Genomic DNA, 24,496 nt, shown 5'->3' with positions numbered 1-24,496 from the left:
TTTTCAATATCCTAGGAGTAGTAGCAAAGTTCTATCGGGATTTCAAATGACCGTCATTCTATACAGTTTATGGGGTCTGCGGTACATATTTCGAAGTGTTGCAAACGGAATGATGAAGGGTATGCTTCTATAAAATAAACCCTATTCTAAATAAATCAAACACTATTATATTTGTACAACTCACCCTCAATATTTTTGCAGTATTTTAAGATTACTATCAATGACAAATATAATTGAGTGCTTCGTTTATTTTTGTATTTTTCCGTAACTAGTTTGATTGGCCTTTTCCCGGATATACTCTTATAGATCTTCCTTAGCGCGAGAGTGCATTAGTTGGTACTCAAGGGATTTCTTTCATCAAATCTCCCTTCTTATACAAAATGCAATTATATGGCAACATTTTATCACTCAACAATATTATACACTGAACTCTCAAACAAACAACAAAATCAAAACAGAGAGCCCAAGAGAGCGTTGAGAACAAGAAACTCATATAAACAAAAGCTTTCTGTGGGAGATTTTCCAAATATAAGAGAATATTACGGGGTCATTGTTTGTTACTTGCGTGGTATTTCCCATGCAATTTCCCAATGCCGGTAATTAATGATTACCCCCATCTGCCACACACACACACACTCACAAACACTCAACTATAAGTCTAGCTGCTTGAGTTGTTTAATCTGTCATCATGGTTGTAAGCTGTGTCATGCAACACGTGTTGCTCGCTGACATTTCACAAGTCAGTGTGTCACGTCAAAAAGAGTTGAGTTTCTCGTTAAGCAGTAACGCCAAACGTTGTCGATTGGGAATTCAAAGGGGGTTGGGAATGAATGGCGGATTATGAATTGGAACATTAGTTGCTATAGTTTTGTAATTAAATTGAATATGTTTCAATGAGGCAAAATAAATCATTTTTAGTAAACAGAAATATGGGTAAACATCGGCCATTCTACCTGAAAGCGTATTCAGATTAGAACAAGTTAAAAAAATAACAAGTAACAAAAATATAAGTATTGGCGTTTTCAATATAATAAAATTATGTAAATCTAAAATTATTTCTGTAAACAATAATGTTCCAGCAAAGAATTTAATATCTAACACATTTGGCGCCCAACGTATATATTTTTCACAAAGCCTCTAATTCAATATTCTATTCCAGCTGATTTTAATTATTTCTGGTAAATACATTATTAAAAACAATATGTAAATTCCATTGGTATGCAAAATTCAATTAGTCGACATGGCAATATCTCTGAAAATGTATTTTAACATCCATCTGTGAAATCAATTGAAACTTGTTTCAATATCTGTTTTATTAATCAGGTTTCAAGAACACCTGAACTTTAAACATGCCGTTGAGCGGAAAAAACACACACGTACATTCCATAATGCGTTAATTCGCAGATCGACAACTGTTTTAAGAGAATCAAAGCTAGAAAATGCATTTCAAAAAATCGTCGTTGTTTTTATTTAAATTCAAGCAAGTGATTGTTGTAGTAGAGAGTTGGTGACAGCATTCAGCTGACACACAATTACACCTAATTGAAGAAATTAATCTTATCTGTCGTGTATGTAAATGCCTACGTATCATTTTTGTATGCGTAAATAAAATTATATCTGGATTTTTTCAAGGGAGAAATGCGATCGTGATCTTGTTAAGCAAAAATTGGAAAGTTCATTTTTTAAATGCGTTGTTATATTTGAAGGGTAATGCAATTTTATGTTTTACATTGTTCGGGAAATGAAGGATTCAATCGCCAAAGTTCAAACCTAGTGATGAATAGTAATCTCAATTAAAGCAGGACACAGCTCAAAACAATGTAGACCAGTTCGAACTAATGTAAAGTGAATAAAGAGTTGAGTTGTGCGTTTTGGCCAAAATCATCAAAACGAGATCCGATATGACCCATTTCCAATATCAAATACCCGAGAAGTAGTAACAATGTATCGCGATTTAGATGAATGGACATAGCTAAATTCGAAAAATATGATCAGGAACATATATACTTTATGAGATCTGTGCTAAATATTTTGAGGTATTGAAAACGAAAAGACAAATTTAATATAAATCATACTTATGATAAAGGGTATGAAAACGTGGACCTTTTTCATTTCCAAATAGTCTAGGAGTAGTAGACATTTTAAAATCCCTGTAATAAATATTTCGATCTCTATCGTGATTTCAAGTGGCATACGGAAGGACATGAATAAATTGTTATAGACCCATAGAAATATGGGACCATAGCACATTTGTAATGAAATTTTTCCGACCTCTAAAAGGTCTAATCTAAAAACTTTTCTATACATAGATCCCTAACAGACCTTTACTACTTACCTCTATAAGGTCTAATCTAAAAACTTTTCTATACATAGATCCCTAACAGACCTTTACTACTTACAGTAGATATATTCGATTTGCAGCAATATCCTTCCACATCTAAAAAATCGATTATACCTATAGAAGACCTTTTATACCTATATAAACTCCTCTTGTCTATAGAAAATATTTCGTATACGTAGAATATAGTAAGCCTAACCTACCGCTTGAAGACATTTGTCTACCTAGAGAAGACCTCTTCCATATCTAAAATACCACTCCTCACTATAAAAGGTATATTCTATAGAGACGATCACTCCTATAAATATATGGATAAATACGGATGTATATAAATGTTACTTATTTACTTAGCTGGCTTGTGACAGAACATTTGTTCCATAAGTCGAGCATTCTCACAGCATGACCTAGGCAACGCTGCTCGATTCGTCAGACTATATACATGACCGAGAATAGATTGTGCAGGTCATTTTCATTCGTTACATCTTCCGGAGAAATTTTCTCTCAAACACTCTAAGAGTTCGACCCATTCTGTCGATGTCGTCGGCGTAGGCGAGTAACATATGCTGTTTGGTGTACAGAGTGCCATTTCTGTTCACCTTCACCTCTCGTATGACCTTTTCCAGCAGGATCTTAAAAAGGTCATACGACAAACTGTCACCTCAATACACTCGTTCGGTATTAAAATGTTCCAATTGGTCCTTTCCTACTTCAACTGCTGACCATGTGTCAGTTAATGTTATCCTGCATATTCGTATTAATTTTGCAGGAATGCCGAACGCATTATAGTCGGTTAATTGGTGGAATGTGTTGATGTATTTTTCGCAGGACTTTTCCAGGATTTGGCGCAGTGTGAAAATCTATTCTATGGTGTATTTGCCAGGTCTGAAGCTGCATTGGTATGGTCCAATAATGTCGTTGACCATTGGCTTCAGCCGTTTACACAGCAAGCTGGATTGTACTATCAATAGAAGATATTCTCTTCCATAAAATTCCGGAGAACTGTTATTATTAAAAATAGAGCTTCCTCATATACGAATATCACGTGAATGCAAACTCGAAACACAGCACATACACACATACGAGTATTCATGCAAAATTGCTAATAAGTTGTCCATATACATTACACGATAGTGTCGATACACTGTCACTTGTTCAGCTGGCTGGCTGACTGAGTGACCCACAATAAAGAACTAAAACGGAATTGGAATCGTGTTTGACCTTCGGCGGGCACATATGAATGTCAATGGAATGCATGACAAAGTCAAATGACTAGGAAAGACCAATACAACACCAACAACACTGACTACATGAATTGTATTTCAATTTTGTCGTTTCGATAAATGTGTCTGAGGTGTAAAGGTCTTATAAAGTATCATATTTTATGATGATTAATATCTGATAATAATGGGGGTCTAAGGGGGGCTTTGGGAACTCTATTATTTTTTAGGTTGGAATCAATGACTTGAGGGGACACTATTTCAAGACAATGAAGAAATTAACTTTTAACTCGAAGTCGAATAAAAAATTAATATTTTCTAAAGAACATTCCGGGCGATATACTCTGAGACCTATTATTTTTTTCTTGGTCATTAAGTAAAATTTTCGTCTTTAATTAAATTCTACATAATCGGAAATATTCCGTCTTTCCAAGCTAATTTCTTTTGTAAATCTCGTAAGATTAAAATAAACTAGACCTACTCCTCTTCCAACTCCAGTCAGCAGCCCAAAACCCATTAAACAGCTATGCAGTTGGATGGCATAAAAATATACACACTCTGTTTCATTGTATTACAAACAACACTTAACTGAATTCACATTAAACAACAAAAAACTCTAAGCCGATTGTAAAATTTCAAGGTTGGCGGAAATATTTTTTTTTTATTTTTATTCGTTTTTATTTTCAAAAACTAAATCGATTGAATATCATAGATGTAACATTCAATACTCGTCAATGGTCGACGCATAATTAGCATTAAAACTATTATTTCATTCAGTTTCAGTTCGGTATTATTAAATGGTGATTTTCAGCGGAGCTTTATTCCCCGGTCATCTACGTATTCACGTTTGTATATGTTGCTTGGTTGATTGATATGTATGAATGTTTACAACTTTCAGGCCCACATACCTATGACCGAACACTCTTTGGTGTATAGTGTGAGGTTAGTAACGGTATTGAGAAGTGTTGTTGTTGTATTTTTATTTTTGGGAGAGTTCACTTTTTGGCTTGAAACACCATTAAATATCGATTTTATTTGTTTGTTCCCCTCTCTTAACAACAACGAAAAACAGCAACAACCAACTATGTACATACATTAACGAAAATAACCGACATAACAAATTAACAGCGAATGATTTTATTGAGAGGAGTGGAGAAAAAACCAGTATACACACACTCGAAATTAAATGTTAATCATATCGAAGAATACTATGACACTCTTGTAATAATCAGGATGAAGAAATCATGAGACCGTATCTTTTGCAAAACATATTTTTAGTATTACATTTTAGAATAACAAAACAAAATTTGTCCAAATAGATACTATTTTAAGTACTGAGAAGTTCATACTCAAATCGTGTCTTATTTTTCGGGTGTTGCAATCGGATATTTTAATGTCTTCGAACTGTGATCGTTTTTTTTTTAGTTTTATCGAGTACAATTTTTTGTAACATAAATTCCAATTTGACAGTAAAAACTCTCATGCCAAATATTTTCTAATAGGGCAATAGTTTCGGAACTATCTGCTAGGCCATCATTCAACGTTTTGCACGGTGAATGAGGACATACCAACCAGAATACCAAAGAGACTACCAAAGCTCACCAGATATTTTCATCGTGTCTCCAGGTCTGGCAACCCGTCATTTCATTGGGGCCAGATTATTCATCAACCTATTATCCTTATTGTCATATCCATCAACAGACCATCCGACTTCATAACTGCTGAACGCCATACTTAACCCTGGAAAAGGAAATTGCCCAATCCTTCTGATGCTGGGTAGCAGAAAGGAATTTCCAGGTCATCATGACCGCTACAGCCGCTCGCTACATACCTGTCGTATACCCGAATGGAGACCCATCAGAGGCAGCGGGATTAGCAAATCAGGGCGAAGAGCTTCGTCGTACTAACCCTACTAACACCAAAATCAGAGAACTGACGATGTGGAAAAATTGGCTGGAACATCTGAAGTGTTGCAACATCCTTACCGGAGTGAGTAGAAGAAAACGTCTGTCTGTCAATCCTCCAGCCAAGTTTCAACGTTTGAACGTTGGATCGTTAATTATATGTGTGGACGTCAGTCGTACCTGGAATTCAGAAATATGAAGTCGTAGCGTTAAACAGAGAGGGTAATATCTCCGGAACTGTTTAACCTATATCTTTCTGAAACTCCACGCCCATAAAAACTATCTGGTGGATATAGCTGATTTTTTCCAGGCGATGAATATGGAAATATCCGCCACTAAGTCAACAGCCATACTGTTTATCTCGTGAACAACGGAGATGCGACTACCTTTAACTGAGCATGTCGATGGCTCCACAATTCCGACCACCACCATGGTCAGGAGCAAGAACAAGGTTTTCAAGACGCTAGCCGGCAGCACTTGGGGAGCTGACAAATAAATCTTGTTAACAACATACACAGCAATAAGCAAGTATGTATGTGGCAAAATAAGCGGCTCTCTTATTCCTAGGATGTTTTGGTATGTAACGGTCCACGTTTAGGTATAGTCCTCATAAAACATATTTTTTGATTGTAGCAACATTTTGCAAAAAAAAGTGTTTGAAGTTCAGGAGGATGATAAAAATCTTTGCAAATTATTTTCACTACATGTCCATGTTTTGACAAAAATTCTAAAAATCCTAGTTAGTTGAAATTAATATTCCGAGATCATGCTGGATAAAAAACTAATCGCAAAAAAATTTTAATATAGGTCTTAGCTTCGACCATCAACCATTTCTTGAAGTCCTAGGCTTGTAATTTGTCTATACACAGTTTTGTACTTCGTTTCCTGGTTCCATGTTGTGGTCGTAGCTCCTATATTTGGGTACCAACAGGTTTTAGGTATTTTTAATGCCCTTCTCATGGTAGTGAGTAAAGTTCGATTGTTTTCCTTAATAAATTTTTAAATAGAACTAACCCCTTTTTTCGAGTGTCGCCCCCACAAAAAATGTTATTGAACTGTGTAAATTTCACACCGCCATGTCATACATACATTGCCGAATATACTGTCAATATGTCAATTAGGCCGTGATTCGACACAAAAACAAAAAAAAACAACAACAAGAAACACAAAACAATAACAATAAAAACAAACTACAATTTAATCATGACCTAATAAACATTTAAGTGTCCGTCAAGACATAGGAGGAAGACCAACCGAGTCAATTAATGAACGAATTGAATGGAGTGACGGAATGGCTGAGAGTCAGTGAATGAATTGAATGAGACTACATGTGGCCTCCATCGATTCATTCATTCATTAGTGGCAGTTGTCAGTCAGGGCCAAGGGTAAGGTCGGTGGCAAATTAGAACTCAAACATAATTTAGCAAAAGCAATGGCAATAATAAATGTGTGGATGTATGAAAAACATGCGAACTATGTGTGAAGGTATATTTGAACCCAACTACGCATGTTTAATATGATTTTCCTTGTGAACTATGTGGGTCACTCTGAGAGTTCAAATGATACTCCATTTGAAAATGAAACAAAAAACATAAAATAACATTTCATTTGGGTCAAGGTTAACAAAAATGGAGTTTTTTAGCTGTTTGTGTTTGTCTGGGCACTTCAAAAGCAGTAAAATCTTCAAAGTTTATTTCTGAGGGGACACATGAACTTATAAATTCGTAAAACTGAGGTTTGCCTATTCACAAAATGAAAAAAAAAAACAGAGTAAACAAATTAACAGCAAAGAACTGTGTTTGCAGTGCATACAAAAGCTGGCCCATGTGAGCTTAAACGGATTTCTCAAGAAAACGTGTTTCGAAGCGGCACTCACTCATGCGAAACGTTTGGATATGTTACTTAGGCAGGCAGACAGACGGAAAGCCAACCAGCCAGCCAGCTAGTCCAACACACACCGCAACAACGCAACTAGGGAAGTATTGCAAATGAGTCATTGCGTCCCGATGATAATAACAAATTCAAATTCAGACAACAGTGACGACTGGCATTGCACTGTATTTTATTTTTTTATTTAATACCGGCAGACAGCTCAATGGGCAACTCTGAGTGAGCGGGCGGTGAGTAATCCCCTGGGTTGGTTGGTTAACTAACAAACCACACTGTTCGGTGAGGGTGTCACAAAACTTCTGCATTCTACTTTCGATGGTAGTTAAGTAATTGACCGCATTTAAATACGTCAGTAAATTCCCATGGCTGGTAACACTAATTGCTTCGGAACAACCTGGGGAATAATGTTGGGTGTTAGCGTTGCGGCTGCAGCTTCGACTTCTACGACTAGAGTACAGCAAAATAAATAACTATAAACAAAATGTGAGGGTTTATCTTTTTTGCAATAAATGCGTAATTGTGTAGACAGACACATTAACATAGTTTAAACAACAAAGAAAATAAAAAAATTGCCATGGCTGAATTTACCAGAAATCTAGGGATGTATTGTGGAACACGATTTTCCTCTGAAAACTCATTAATCAATTTTTATAACCTGCACAAGAAGGTCGAGTATATATTAAATTCTGCAGTCTGTCTGTCTGCTGAAATCACGATTGAGCTCGCAAAATTCCACAACACCATCTCAAAGAAAGTTTTAAACTATACAAGTGCATTCCTCATACCCCTATGATGTTTTGGTATGTAATGGTCCACTTTTAGTTATAGTCCCTACAAACCGTATTTTTGTGATTTTAACAACTTTTTTCAAAAGAAGTGGCTGTAATTTGCAATTACAGGCTCCAGGACGATGATCAAAATCTTTGCAGAGAATTTTCACTACATGTCCAGGTTTTGACAAAAATTCTATATGTACAGGTACAACTAATGTCAGTTATATTTACGGCGGTATTGAGGTATATAAAATCGTTGGCTACCTCGAAGTTGTAGTTTTCAAGTTCCACAGATGATCCGTGTCTACTGGACGTCTTGCGCTTCAGCTTGGTCTTCTCACCATTTACTGCCAGCCCCACTTTGGCCAACTCCTTCTCAATTCATTCAAAGGTGGCGGCTGTTACCGCTTGCAATGATCGACCCATTACGTCGATGTCGTCGGCGTAGGCGAGTAACATATGCTGTTTTGTGTACATAGTGTCATTTGTGTTCACCTTTGCCTCTCATATGCCCTTTTCCAGCAGGATGTTAAAAAGATCACACGATAAACTGTCATCTTGTCTAAATCCTCGTTCGGTCTTGAAGGCTTCTGACTTCAAATGTTGACATTGTGCCAGTTAAAGTTATCCTGCATAACCGTATTAATTTCGCAGGAATGCCGACATGACTTTAAACACTCTTGAGAATGCGCCTTTGTAGTCGACGAAAAGGTGCAATGTATCGATGTATTTTCCGTGTGCCTTTTCCAGGATTTATCGCAGTGTGAAAATCTGGTCTATAGTGGATTTGCCAGGTCTGAAGCCGCATTAATACGACCCAATAATATAATTGATCATCGGCTTAAGTCGTCCACACGGCACGCTGGATAAACCCTTTATATGCAATGGAAGGAGACTAATTTCTCTATAGTGGGAACATATCGTCTTATCTCTTTTTTATGCACGGGACAAAGGATTCTGAGGTTCCAATCATTGGACATGGATTCCTCTAGCCAAATCAGCTGGTGCATGCTCCTGACCACCGGTCTTGAATATTTCGGCTCCTGCTGCTTTATTATTCTTCAGCCTATTGGTTGTTATTCTGACCTCATCTTGGCTAGGTGGTATACATTCTATACCGTCATCTCTTATGGGTTATGGGGTATCTTCTGCAAAATACACCTTCCAGGCCCTCAACACGTCTTTCACCAGGTTTTCATCTTCATCCCTACAGAAGGATGTGCCTGCATCAAAGCTTTCGGTTTGGTGTTCTAATCGTTGGTAAAATTTCCGGAATTCGTTCTAAATCTTGTACATCTCGATTTGCTCCCGCTGACGATTTTCTTGATCTTTATCCTTTCTTTTCAAAATACTTATAAGTGTCCACCCACCATTTTTGGTACGTTAAAAGTCCTAGGCGAATTTTCTAAATGGTAATTCCCTATCCACAATTTGGCACATCGTTTTAGCAGAGGATAATAATTCTCCTGGATCCATTTTGTGATCGTAGGTTCTATATAAGGGTACTAACGAATTTTAGGTATTTTGAATGTCCTACTCATCTGAAGGGCTTTAATTTTATATCCTGTTACCTTTGTAGAAAACAGAACAATTGCAATATAGGTAACGGCCCCACGCCGTATTCGTCAATTAGAAAGTGTTAGCCGCATTTTGCAAACTTGGGTTATATTAAAAAAATTATTTTTATTATATTTTAATTTTTTGTTTTTTTTTTTTATTTAGTTTATTTACATGCTTACACATAACAAATTGCAAATCCGTGTTAAAGTTATAGAGGCCCTTAATACCAAAGGCCTGCACGAACCTGTCCAACAACCCTATCATTATTTTCTTCGAATGACAAATGTAAACATATTTGTCAGCAATTTGCAAATATGTTTTCAAATATCAAATTCAAATACAACAAAAACTATAAACGCTATGGCTAATGTTGTTGCTGTTGTCACCATTTTGGCTTACATACAAACGTCCGCACACCACACATATATAGCTACACAGCTACATACCCAACATTTCCTGTTATTATTGCTGTTATTTACTTTAATAGTTTAAATATTGATTGAATTTGTCATTTCGATTTTTTTCCATACAAAATCGCGTATTGGAAATCACACACAGACAGACACACGTGTACAAGGGGAGGGGTTTGATTTTAGTTCGATGTTACCTCAGATTTTAGTTTCAAGCCCCCACAAACAAATGGCACTTAATGATGTGTATTATTGTTGATGTTGTTGTTGTTGCTGTTGATGTTTAATTATTATTATCATTATTCTGTGGGCCAGATTTTCTTGTGACTGATTTGCTCTATTTACAACAGTAGAGGTAACAGCAGCAGCAGAAGCGAATCGTTGAGACCGGTTATGGTTTTAGGCTTTTTTTGTGGTTTATCTCAAACAATTATATAATATACCGGTTATTATATCGTTTATTCTGTTGTTGTTATTGTGGTTTACTTTGATTTTAAATAGAAAATAATTGTTTTGTTTTTTTGTTTTTTCTAGTCTGCGTCTGTACTCGTATATGGGAAAAATTCTCCAATCAAGGCCCATATTCAAATGCAAATTTTAATTTCTGGTGTGGACATTATTTTATTATAAATGGAAAAAATAATAAATTTATTTTCCACATAAATGTCATTAATTGGTCTATTTTTATTAACATATTTTTTATTGTTATTGATTTGTCAATGATAATGTGTAAATAAATCCCCGGACTGAAGAACCTGAAGCCAAAGAACAGGTCATATGTGAACAAAAAGTATTTCTACAAGTCTTATAGTAATAGAATATCTTCAACAGGTCTTCTATGACCAGAAGGCTTACCGCAGACTTTTTGTAGGTCTTTAATAGAGAGATTATATTCTATGGTTTTTTATTGAACACGAGACCTTGACGGGCTTTTTATAGACATAAGTCCTTCAAATGGCCTTATACGTGTTGTGTAGGTATTTTATAGACATAAGAACTTCTAAAGATCTTCAGTACTCCGAATACATTCTACAGCCTTAAACAAAGATCTTCTCTTATAGGTATTCTATAATCTGTAGACAGGAGATCCTTCCTGAGATTTTCCCTTAGAATGCCTAATATCGTTGCAGAAGACCTTCCACAGAACTTCTATGGTCAGAAGACGTCCTTCCACTGAGAGAGAAGGCATTATACAAGTACAGAAGATCTTACAGAGAACTCTTTTCGCAGGAGACGTTATTTGGACTTTCTATAGAGTGAAACCCTTATAACCTTCCGGAGATTTTCAATATTAAGACGACTTTCTACAGGTCCTCAGAAGAGACTTGTACAGCAGACCTTCCACAGAACACCTATCGTCGCGAGTTTTTTTTGCGCTTCCTATAGAGAGGAAACTCTTCACAGAACTCCTATGGTCGGAAGGCATTATACATGTACAGTAGACTTCTATAAAAAAAAATTCTCTGTAACGATATAGGTCACAACATTTTATATTTGGCTCTTTTAAATGTGGCTATTAGGATTTTATAATTGAAAATGATCGGGACATGTTTTTATGTAGCGCCCATATAACGATACTGCCCCATGTTCGTCATTTTTAAGTAAATTGCAACTTCCAAAAGAAGAGGAAGTATTTTGGTATTCCCGGTTATTGGACAAGTTTTGTTTTGTCATAGCCCCCATATAGAAGCTCCGCACCATTTGAAATATTTTAACCCTTTCAGTGCCAAAAAAAAAAATTTAGAAAAAAGACAATTTTTATTTTAACCCTCGGACAGTTTTGTCTGTCTTTCAGCAAAAATAAAAACATCAATTGCAACGGTACATGGGATAACCTATAATCGCAAAGAAATAGAGTAATTTTAAATGTCGAATATATTCGACAAAAACACTAAAAGGGTCATGAAACATATTTTAAACAACTTAACCGTAAATTCTACCTGAAATGTCTGTAATTTGGAATTCCGGGTTAATATAGGGTGTAGAATATTTTCGCAGAAAGTGGTAATTTAGTATTAATTTTTTTAACTAGCCCCCATATGAAGGTTCCGCACCATTTGAAGTATATTGAAGTCCTGGAAATGAGCCTTCTAAATAAAGTGACTTTAATTTGGCATTCCGGGTTCATGGTGGGTAAAAACCTACAGTTTTTGGGTTTTTTTAAGTTTCTAGAAGAAGATCTGTAATTAGGAATTCTGGGTTATTAGAGCATAAAAACAATATTTCCATAAAGATTCCGCAATATTTGAAGTATTTGAAGGTCTTAGCGGCATTCCCCGCCAGAGGAGGATATAAATTGACTTTCCGTGTTCGGGTATATTGGACATCATATAAAGGTCCTGACACATTTTCGGTATTTTAAAGGTTTTAGCCGCATAAAAGAACGGTCTTTAATTATCCTGGCCGAATTTATCAACCTCTGAGGCAGACAGGTCCATTTTGGGAATTATTTTTGCCTTATGCTGTTGTTTATCATGCTTAATACCAAAAGTCCCTTATGGTCTTCTATATATTGCCTACAGACAAGGGATTCTACGGGTCTCCTGTTGTCAGAAGTCCTTCTATATCCTGTTCAAATATAGACATTCTTAAAGGTAGGAAACCGCAGAAGAAGACCTTTAACATAGTATAGAACCTTCAATAGGTCATGTAAACATAAAATATGTTCTAAAAGACATGCTGCTAGAACACCCTTATAACCCTATATATAACACAGGTCTATTATATTCTGTGAGGTTTTGTATATTTTTTTCAATACTAAATTATGTATAAAACGTGGTCTTCATTAACTCTAGTTGAAATGGATATGACAACAATTTTACACACTTATATACATAAATACATACAAATATTATACGATCAAGATCTACTATACCTTAGGCAGGTCATATGGTCAATATTAACATTACATAGGATCACCCACTTACCATTGTGCATCTGGGGTTGTGTCTTTGTTCCCATTCTGCTTTTCGGTTTGGGGTTGAAGGTGGTCTTAATCCAGGTAAGTAATTCCGCCAACATAAAGATGAGCGTAGAAAACGAAAAACGTTAATCCAAAAAAAGTAGAGGGGCGGAGGAGGGGGAAGTATGTCTAAGGCAATACGGCTTAGAAGGCTTGTTGACTTAATAACTATTAACGAGATATGAAGTTAACACTTAACAATTAACAGGGTCTTATCAATAATAAACAAAATATAACAGCCACGTTAATAATTTTGTTAGCGAAGGGAATATAGTTGTTGTTGTTGCTTGTTTTTTTTTAAGTGCACTTTTGTGATTTTTTTTTTTGATTTCTTCTAGAAATTGTAGATTTTAGCACTTCTTTATTAATTTGTCGTCGTTTTGAATTATCAGCTTTGGTTTCGTTTTGGACTGGCAATAATTAAGTTGTCACTTCGATTGGTTAGTCGGTGGCTTCGTTGTTGTTGTTATTGTTATATTTCCCGGTGGTCTGGGTTTAAGCGGTGGCTCACGTCTACGTTTCAATGAAATCTTTATTGGAGTCCCATCAAGATAACTCGATTCCAAATGATACTCCATGTGGCGGGCGTTTGCCGTTAACTGATGGCCTGCAACGAAAGAAAATCAGAGAATTTTTATTTATTTCAAAATTTGTATTGTTTTCAATGCCATTCAAATGAGGTGGTCCCTTCGCTTCGGAGAAGGGTCAAATTAAATATGTTCAATAATTATTAAATATTTAAATGTGAATATTTTTCATTGTGAACAGATTGTGTGAGCTTTACAACAAATAAAGAAATAGTTTGGGGAGGGAAGGGCGAGGCTCTTTGAGAACTAAAAAAACAAATCCCAAAAAAATCAATGGAAGTCATTGTCTTCCGACCGACAGACCTACCGACCGACCGTGTGTCGTAGGCAGTATCGCCAGATTGTAGGTGGTTGCTCACTGTCGTGATAATGTACTCCATGTGAAAAAAATTAACCTCAACACAGATGTCTTGTTTGTCGTTATGACCGCCCATCATGATGAAATTTGCAGCTTTGTAATTTCCCAGAGCCTAATTAAACATGTCATTATGTAAGGGTTCATTAAATATTTGTTTATTTAAATTAAAAAAAATCAAACAATCAATAACCTTGAACTAGGGACACAGTGGTGTCAATGTGAAATATACCATGACATAATTATTAAATATAACAAGTGCGAATTCAAAATTCAAACACTACGAAGATCATTTCTGAATAAATTGGAATTAATAGCAAAATAAAATATCACTAGGAATAAGATAAACTTGAAAGGAAAATAAAAAGTAGACAAAAGAAGGTCGAGAAGGAAAAACGAGAACTAGGCAAATATGTGTTCCGTAAACCAATCGAGAAACCGGATCATCGTTACATCAGGTAAGGACACCGCCGAATAAGTTATATCCCCTTTAGCAAAATTAACAAGTCAAAAGGTATGAAATACTTTTTTTAAATGTTTTAATAACTTCTGGAGTTTGTAGACCTTCACATGTATAAATAGAAGACACTCAGATATTTTGTAGAGACTCAAGCAGAAAAGGTCTTCTAAATCTACAGATGTTCGGTATACAAAAACCTTTCTGCTGGTCTTTTGTAGACAAACGTGTCAATCTCATACTTTTCTGCAATGGAGACTTTTCCACGTTTTGGTAAAGTCTCCATATAATGGTACCGCCAAAGGTGACCCCATCAATCCATATTTTTGGAATGTTTTTTTTCCACCGAGTTGACTCTAATTTGAGCAACTGTGGGATCTCAGTAGACAAATCTTCTTACCAAAAACTGATAAATAAAAAATTTTGGTAAAGCCCCCATATAACGGCACTGCTAATTATCTGTATTTTAAGGATTTCAAATACGCTTCCCCCCAATTCCAACCTAAAATTATAAATACAAGTACATATATAAAGTAATAGCCCGTATATTGCTGTTCTGCCTCTTTATAGGTACTTTGGTACTCCTAGATGCCTTTTTTATCACTTCAAAATGACTGTAATTCGGCATTCTTCGCAAAACGTTTTCAATAGAAGACAATGTTTCCACATAGATCTCTCACAATGCTCACTAGTCATGGTCATGCACATAAGCCAGTTTTCTTAATTGAATGTCTGTAGACCTCTGAAGAAGTTCACTAGTCATTTTTTGTAAGCTGAACCTGATGGACCTAGTCCACCATATAAATGTCTAGGCTGATTTTAATGGCCTTGTATGTCCACCTTATGCTGGAGGGTTCAAAAGTTTGGCCCGACCAAACTAAAACAGTTTTTACTTGTTTAAATTTTAGCTACATTTTCTAACCGAGATGGATGTAATTTGACATTCCGGGTTCTTAAAGGTAAACAATTCATGTAGACAATTGGAATATAGGTCCAAAAATATAAAAGGAATGTCCAGTATGAATTTTCCAACCAAATTTCGGCAACGGTGCTTTAAATTTTTTATTTATTGAGATTTATACTCATCGAAACGTCCTTGATTTAAATGATGAAATCGCCTCCACTAAGGATCAACATTTTGAAAATAAACAAACTCAGAGCATCATAATATTCCTGTCAGCCCACTTATGAACCATAAATAGTAGATCGACAAGCACTATCTTCAATGCATCGTCAAAATTGAATAAAAAATTCTATTCGGCCGACATCTTTCGCTCCTTAATATTTGTAGGATGGGCCCGACCTTTCTCAATCGAAACATGTCAAAATAAAAAAAAAATACCTTCAGCCTATGGTTTTCGAAGGTCTTCGTAATTACACACATATGTTATAATTCGCTTTATATAAGACATATGTTTTAATCAAAGAGGTTTCGGATTTAATGTTGATCAAATCGCCGATTCAATTCGCGTCAAATCAACTTTACAAGTTTATAAAATATTGACCCTTGTGTGGGAGATATCAGAAGATGTAGACCAAATAGTCCCATATTTTGACTTGACCTACTGTTGGTAAAGATAATAAGTTGTGCAAAGTTTGATTCAAATCGGACATTCCTTTTACCAATATTCATTTTATAAATGTTTTGGCATTTATATGGGTCCCATCTTCGGACTTAATCTAGTTTTGGTAAAGATAGTAAGTTGTGCAAAGTTTGATGCAAATCATTCGCCTGATAATGAATTTTTAAATATTAAAAATGTTGACCATTTGTAGGGGAGGTATCAGAAGGAGTGGAGCTATGGTTCTCATCTTCAACTCGGACATTCCATTCGCCAGATATTTTTAAATATTTTAAACATTCTTCTGACTTATTTTAGGTATGGTAAAGAAAATGGGTTTTCAAAGTTTGGTTCAAATCGGATATTCCGTTCGCATGATATTATAATAATAAATTTTAGCACAATGTTGTTCGTTTGGTTGGAGAGGTACCAGAAGGAGTGGACATATATTCCCCATCTTCTAAAATGAAGTAAGTTTGGAAGAAATGTTACGATGCGCAAAGTTTGGATAAAATCAGTTACTCCCTTCGAGAGTTATCGTCCGCACCAGACGGCCAGACAGACAGACGGACAAATAATTGTAAATCGAGTCCAAATAGTCTATACCAATATGTCGATGAGGCACATGTTTACAGTAGCAAAGTGTATATATAATTTCATTAGTAATAAGGCTAAGGATCTAAAAATAAGATCGCAACTTAAATAAAGCAAACACATATGTAAATCAAATTTGTTCAGTTTTTCGGGGCCCTAGTGTATAAAGAATTTAAAATCGAACATTTTAAATATGTTTTAAACAAGGTGACGATTAGAAATATAAAATTTCGTTGATGGGAATTCTGGTTTCTTAATATTTGAACTCTATTAAAGAACCGAAAACAAATATGATACATAATTGTTATCAATTTTAAATACATAGTTTAACATTTCTCCGGCCCTCTTATAATTATGAATCGTGCATTTAATTAACCACAAGAACTATTGGAGAATTGTATGTGCTTTAATTCACTTCTTTAAGTAGGTTCTTGCTACTCTGTCACTGCCGCTTATTACACGAGCACAACAAAACAAACTTTATTCGTGGATGAGGAAATGTCACGTAAATACTCGTAAATAATAACAACAATGAACAAGAATATAATAATAATAATAATAAAACATCTAAGTAGAAATGTAAATACAATGTTAATGTTCAGCCATTCGAATAAATACGAAAATAATCGTATAAATAAATACAACAGAAATATAAATGAAAGCGTTCACAAGTATTTTAGCCAACAGTATATTTTGTTGGGTTTCTTAAAAGGTGCCTAAAAAATTGTTAGCTGCTAAATAAATTAACTGCAGTTAAAAACATATCTACAGAAGTAGAAGAAATTCTTAAAGCATTTCAATAAGATTTTAGGCATATACATAGATGCATAAGTACCCGGGTGCGTATTAATAGTATTGTTACGTATACGCCACAATACTAACCATGTATATTATTGTAATAGTCCACGAATCATTAAAACAAACAAACAATTTGAAATGTATATAATTCTAATAAAAAATAGGATTGATTATAGGTATTGTCCTATAATATAATAGAGGTAATTTGAGGTAAATAAGAAAAATGCAGTATGTAATTAAGGCTTGTTTCATTAAATTTTTATAAATATACACAACAATTGTTTTTGTATATTGTAAAATAAATGAAGAATTTGGAAATGTAAATTTGTAATTAGAATTTAAAATAGCTTAATTTTGTACCCTGATATAGAGTAGATGACTATGAAGAGAAGCTGGAATAATTTCCACAATTTTGATTTTTCTACTGCAATTTTTTTGTAGAAAAATAGTTTTCTATTTGCATTTCTTCTAGTCGTACACCGGTGCGTATTACTATCATTATAATTTATACGCCACGTTGACCAGCCTTTACTATAATTGTTTTTACTCGTGGAAAATTTTTCAAAAATACTAACATAAATTTGTAATATTTGTCCCTCGTTCGTGATTAAAGTGTCTAGGTTATCATCTCATTCACATTGTCACAGGGTCAATGTAATTTTGTGCTGTGGTTGTTGTTATTGTCAGTTTTTTAAAGTAATTATTTCGTTAGTTTGTCATTTAAACCAGACACACATGTCATGTAGCATGTCATTCGAATGTCAGGATTCTATCGGAAAACTGTTGTTTGAAGTTATTTAGGGAAAGGATAACAAAGGGAAAATGTCATCAGAAAAAATAACCCAAACTATGATATTTGTCAAATACTAGAGAGTCTTAGCATTGTGACTTTTCAAAATACAATCCTCTTGGTTTAAAAATAGTATTTGTAATTTGTATAACCATTTGAAATTTATAGTCTGTGATATTTATTCCAGTTTTAGTCTGTAGAGTTTGTATAGTATGGAGTGGGGCTCTGTCTCTCGAGAATATTTAGGGTCTATTGATCTGTTCCAATATGACATTATCATATCCCCGATGCCATATAAATTGTCTCTGGTCCTTGTGCTTTATGTAAATACACATATAAAAAAGTGTCAGTTGGTTTTATTATTCGCTTTATATAAGGTTAAGTTTTTATTAAAGACTTTTCGAATTTTATGTCGATCAAATCGGTTATTGAATTCGCTTCAAATTAAATTTACAAGTATATAAAATATTGACTATTTTTTGGGGGAGGTACCAGAGGAGAGGGCCGACGGATTCCACATTCGGATTTTATCTCGGCTAGGTAAAGATAATAGGTTGTGCAAAGTTTGGTTCAAATCGAACATTCCATTCGCCTGATATTGAATTCATATATACTAAGAAATTTGACCCTTTGTGGGGGAGGTAACAGAAGGAGTGAACCAATTAGTCCCATATTCGACCGTGATCTAGGCTTGGTAAAGATTGGTTCCAATCAGACATTCCATTCGGCTGATATTGAATACGGAAAAGTTTGACCATTTATGATACCTTATAAGGGTTGGACCAATGGGCTCCATATTCGGACTTGATCCAGGCTTGGTAGAGATAAAAGTTTGTGGAAAATTTGGTAGTGGGGGGAGGTACCAGGGAAGGAGGCCGACGGGTTCCACATTCGGATTTTATCTCGGCTAGGTAAAGATAATAGGTTGTGCAAAGTTTGGTTCAAATCGAACATTCCATTCGCCTGATATTGAATTCATATACACTATGAAATTTGACCCTTTGTGGGGGAGGTAACAGAAGGAGTGAACCAATTAGTCCCATATTCGACCTTGATCTAGGTTTGGTAAAGAATGGTTCCAATCGGAACCATGTTCATATTGAATACGGAAAAGTTTGACCATTTATGATGTCTTATAAGGATTGGACCAATGGGCCCCATTTTCGGACTTGATCTAGGCTTGGTAGAGATAATAGTTGGTCGTTCAGATCGGACATTCCATTCGCCCAATATTGTTTGTATACATATTGAACATTTTTACCCTTTTTTGGGGGGGAGGTAGCAGAAAGAGTGGACCAATGGATCTCATCTTCAGACTTGGTCTAGGATTGGTAAAGATAATACTTTGTACAAAGTTTGGTTAAAATTGAATATTCCGTTCGCATGATATTATAAAATTGTTTCCATAATTTCCACGTCTTCGACTTTAAACTAAGTTTGAAAACAATTAAGATGAGGAAAGTTTGGTTGAAATCGGTTACTCCACTCGAGAGTTATCGTACGCACCAGACGTCCAGGCAAACAGACGGACATTTGTAAATCGACTCCAAATTGTCTGAAACAGATTTGGTCCAAAGAAACATGGGCTCCAAAAGCAATATTTCGAGAAGGCCTATTTTTAACGTATCAAAGTGTATATATCCTCATTAGGACATAAGTCCGAGGACATAAAAACCGTCCTTAAGTCGGAACAAATATTCATACCTTCTATCATGAGTTGGACATTCTACATACCGAAAATCGATTAGAACTGTTCCTTGTTGATATATTGGTATAAAACCGGACATTAGTTCGTGATAGTTTGCCAACCCCCATCCGCAACATGAATTTCCTTTGTCAGAATATAAGACACCACATATTTTTTACAGTGCTATATGAAATCGTTTCTTCGATCTATAAAGATTAATGTTCACCGAAGCAATCTTGTCATAATAATCCTCATCAAAAGTTTTCATTGAAATAATATATATTCGTTCACAAGGCTTTCTCTTTCTCTCAATATATAGCGGAAGTATTTGTTTCTCATTCGCACTTAATCGCCCTATCCTATCAAAATTAAATCTTTCCAACAAATAATACATTAGCTCAATCACACAAAACTTATTGAAACTTATGATTAATGTCAATTGGAGTATGTCATGTCGTGCTGGGTGCTGAATACGACCTGTACTTATAATTTAAACACAAATAAATTTTCAATGAACACAATTCATAACAACTACTTTCAGCTAATTTCATATTAAACGAATTGCTAAAAGAGTAACTGTATATGTAGACAACAGAAACAAACTCCATGTTTGTATTTAGAAAATAGGTCAACTGGATGCAGTTGGATTGACTCAGTTCGTTAAGTAAAACTATCAATGCATTTTAAATCGAATCATTCAGAAGCAATTAGGTGGACCAGAGTTAACAAATGATCAATGGTACTGGAGTGCGTATGATTGATGTTAGCACTTATACGCCACATTATTCATCAGTTTTAATTTATTAATGTATTGCACTTTAAGCAGAGATTTATTAGCCCAAACCAAGAAATGTGGTTGTACTGATTCAATAATTCAAACCAAGCGCTAATATGCAAAATATTTGGACTAACCTTCATTTAAAGTTCCTACGTAAAATCACAATCACTTTCATTTCACCACTGTTATTTAATAGTTAGAACCTTTTAAAAACATTTTATTCGAGATCCCAAATCTTGATAAAAATCCATTAAAAACAAAAAAAAAATAAAACAGAAATGAAAGAATTTTACGAACATCGGAAATAAAATATTTTTTGTTTTTGTTTATATTCCGTCACATTTCATAGGATTTTTCACGATATACCTTAATTAGTTTTCATGTTTTTTGGTTTTTGTTGGCATTGTCCATTTGGAACGTCCATCCATCCATCCACGCAGTTCTAATGGAATTCTAATTGTTTAGTTACCCCCTAACTCAATATAACCTCAACTAATAATGCATGTGAGTTTGTTTGTATCGTCACTGTGTATTTTACTATTAAATCTCAATTTTTAGAAGTTGTTTGTGCAGTGGGCAACGTGGAACTTTATTTGTGTATGTGGCTCGGAAACATGAGGGTTTTGTTGATTTTATTTCTTTTTGGTGTAGTATGGAATTAAAATATCCTCCACCTAATTTTTTTAATTCACAATATATGACTCATTGTATAATAACTTCATTCGGGAAAGAATTTTGGACGAATTTGTTGGGTTGTCGATTCTTAGCATAAGGAATGGAGTTTGACACAGATGAAGTTGAAATTATTTCAACGAAAATAATCCCGGATTGAGTTCTGTGAATAACTAGAACAAAGGTATTTGAATGAACCTTAATGTTATACATACCGTCGTTAAGTTCGGCCGGCCGAATTTGTAAACCCTACACCATGAGGACTTATATTTTGTGGCTATACTTTGGTAAATTGCTACCAGGAAAATCCGAAATAGGAAAAAATTGTGGAAAAAAATATATTACATCATGCGCATGGTTTGTACAACCTATTATCGTTAGAAATTCGAGATCTGGTACATGGACCTTCTGGTACCTCCTCCACAAAGGGTCAAAATGTTCAATAATTATAAATCCAATGTCAGGCAAATAAAATGTTCAATGTGAACCAAAATTTATACAAGCTATTATATTTACCAAGTCTAGATCAAGTCCGATGATGTGACCCATTGGTACACTCCTTCTGGCACCTCCCTCACAAAGGGTCAGTATTCTATAAACTTGTATAAAATCGGAAGACCTCCGCAAACCATAGGCTGAGGGTATATATCTGTCGGAAAAACCGACCGGCTTTTTTAATTATTACTACAAATATTTGACACTCACTGAGAACCCAAAATATAAAATTAGAACCCATTCCCTTTGAAAACGTGCCCAAAATGTCGAAATTTTGAATGTATCGTTATATGGGGGATATCATAAAAAGTGAACCATATTGACAATTTTTATCAAGAAAATGTGCAATCGAATTCACAACCAATTCGATTGAAAATCATCTCAAAAATCTTCAGAATACAGAACATCGGTCAACAGAAACGTTGACCGATGTATTTCATTTTACATTACTATCTTAAATATTGGGAGCTCTATCATGACATACGGCAAGGCTCTATCAACATAAAATTTCAATGTGAACGAAAAAAGAATTCTCCGCTGAGAATTTCGAAGTTTTGCAAACATAATGAAAAATTTAATATGGTGGAGGATATAAAAATAACACCGATATACTCGTTTTCCCGCCTTCCGAAGACAGTTCGATCACATACAAAATTTCGGCAGAATAATTGTTGTACCTCTTCTACACACACACTCTAATTAGTTACCAACAACAAGCGCCAGGATAGATGCCCTCGATTATTATTTCACTCAAACTCAAACACATTATGTTTGTATGTTACGACATTCCAACTACATACATATATACAAGTGGGTAACAGTCTTGAGAATGTGGTTCCTTTCCATTTCGATTCGATTTGCTTTTCAATTCATTTGATATTCAGTTGAAAGTAATTCTCAGGTTCATGTTCATTGTTATTGCCATTGAAACAGGGCAAGAACAAGAACGGCACCAACAACAACAAAATAAACGCCCACAAATCATATTTGTACTGACGAAAAGTAAAAAACAAAACCAAAAACGATGTCCAACTAACCGACCACTACCACCATCAACTAATGGGGACAGAACATTAGTAGCTTGTTGTTGTTTCTTTGCTTGTCAATTCTTCGGTAGCCTACAATGGTATTTTTGTTGTTCGTTGTTTTCCTTCCTATTGCTGAAAGTAAAAGCATTTTCCTGCACGCTAAAATCGCTTGTACTTCGTAGCAATAATAAATAACTCTAACACATATACCCACACACACACTCGTACATGGAGTGCCACAAAAATAGCGGCTACAACGTCATTTGCTGTTGCTGCTACCGCTGCTAATAAATTGCAATGGTCTATGAAAAATTCTCATTTGCGGCCATTAGCATTTTGTCCTGCTATGCGACAGTCTTATTTTTTGTGTTCGATTCGGTTTGATGTATGACGTCGATTCCAGTACAAACACAATCGAAGGGGAATTCAAGTTTCAATGTGAAGTATTCACACATACATACGTAAATGTACATAGAATGAGGGTAAATTTTTGGGCATTCAATTGCACTTCAATTTTTAAGAAATTATTCCAGGGTGTACTCTTTGTTCCAAAAATATAGGATTTGTCCCATATCCCACAAATAAGATGTGAATCGAATTATGTCATCTATCCTAAATTAATAATATCTTAGTTATTCATGTAGGGCATTTTGTGGTCTACCTTGACCATAGCATTAACATTTTGAGGTCACTATCATTTTCCTTCAGACACCCTTACAAAAAAACTGACCGCGAACTTTATTGTTTAGCAAAAAAATGGTTCCCTGATTGACATTTGCTCATTTACAGAAAAAAAAAAAACTAAAACAACAACTATATAAAACACACACACAGAGTGTAATTAGAATAGTGTGGGCGTAACTTAATGGATTTGGTAAAGGAAAGATTTATATTGGCTAAGAGACAGGATTGATTGAAATGACATAAATTTTTGTTAATAATTGATTTATTTGTTCGGATATATTTAAATATATTCTTAAGATCTTCATATTTATAGACCATTAATACATTGATTTCTAAAGGCCAAAGAAAAAGATCTCCTAAACACAAATGTCCTTCTACAGGAGTTGTGTTTACAAAACCTTCACCGAGGACAGACAGACATATACTCAGAATACACTCTAAATTAATTCTGTAGTCGAATATTTAAGTGGATACCGTATTTAGATCTCCCAAATGAAGTAGGGGTACTAAAGAAAAAAAATCATATTAAGGACCATTTAACAGTATTCCTTAGATTGTATTATTTCTGCAATTGTTCGACAGGCCCCATAATATGAAAAACAGGTCGTCTATGATGGAACATCAACTACTAGTATTCAATTACAGTTACATCTTCTTAACGCCTTCACTGGACAGTTTTTCTATAAACTTATCTAAGCAGAAGACCGATTGCTAGGAGTAAAATACCTTCAACATGTCTTCTTAAGAAGAATGTCTTTACACGCTCAGTCTTATGGCTAATGAGGGTATATACACTTTGATACGGTGAAAATGTATTTCTTCGAAATATTGGTTTTAGATCTCATGTTTCATTGGACCAAATCCTTTTCAGAAAATTTCGAGACGATTTACATTTGTCCATCCGTACGTCTGGCTGTCTGGTCGGCTGGTGCGCACGGTAACTTTCGAAGGGAGT

General features: G+C 34.9%; 2 protein-coding genes across 2 annotated transcripts in view; one reads left to right on the top strand and one right to left on the bottom strand.

The window, feature by feature from the left end:
• LOC133335779 (probable phospholipid-transporting ATPase IM) overlaps positions 1 to 13,122 on the bottom strand; it is a 68,587-nt gene extending 55,465 nt beyond the window's left edge. Inside the window, exon 1 of the mRNA XM_061544079.1 lies at positions 13,020 to 13,122. Coding sequence (XP_061400063.1) covers positions 13,020 to 13,113 — 94 coding nt within the window. The 5' untranslated portion in view covers positions 13,114 to 13,122. The remainder of the gene's footprint in view (positions 1 to 13,019) is intronic.
• LOC133335782 (regulator of nonsense transcripts 1 homolog) overlaps positions 1 to 24,496 on the top strand; it is a 240,094-nt gene that overhangs the window by 189,311 nt on the left and 26,287 nt on the right. The gene's annotated exons all lie outside the window — the stretch shown is intronic.

The sequence above is a fragment of the Musca vetustissima genome, unplaced genomic scaffold, assembly GCF_032173495.1.
Source record: "Musca vetustissima isolate MV318-11 ecotype Yass unplaced genomic scaffold, APGP_CSIRO_Mvet_v1 utg896, whole genome shotgun sequence".
Lineage (NCBI taxonomy): Eukaryota > Metazoa > Arthropoda > Insecta > Diptera > Muscidae > Musca > Musca vetustissima.
Note: the sequence above shows the minus strand (reverse complement) of the source record. Positions and strands in the feature narration are given on the sequence as shown.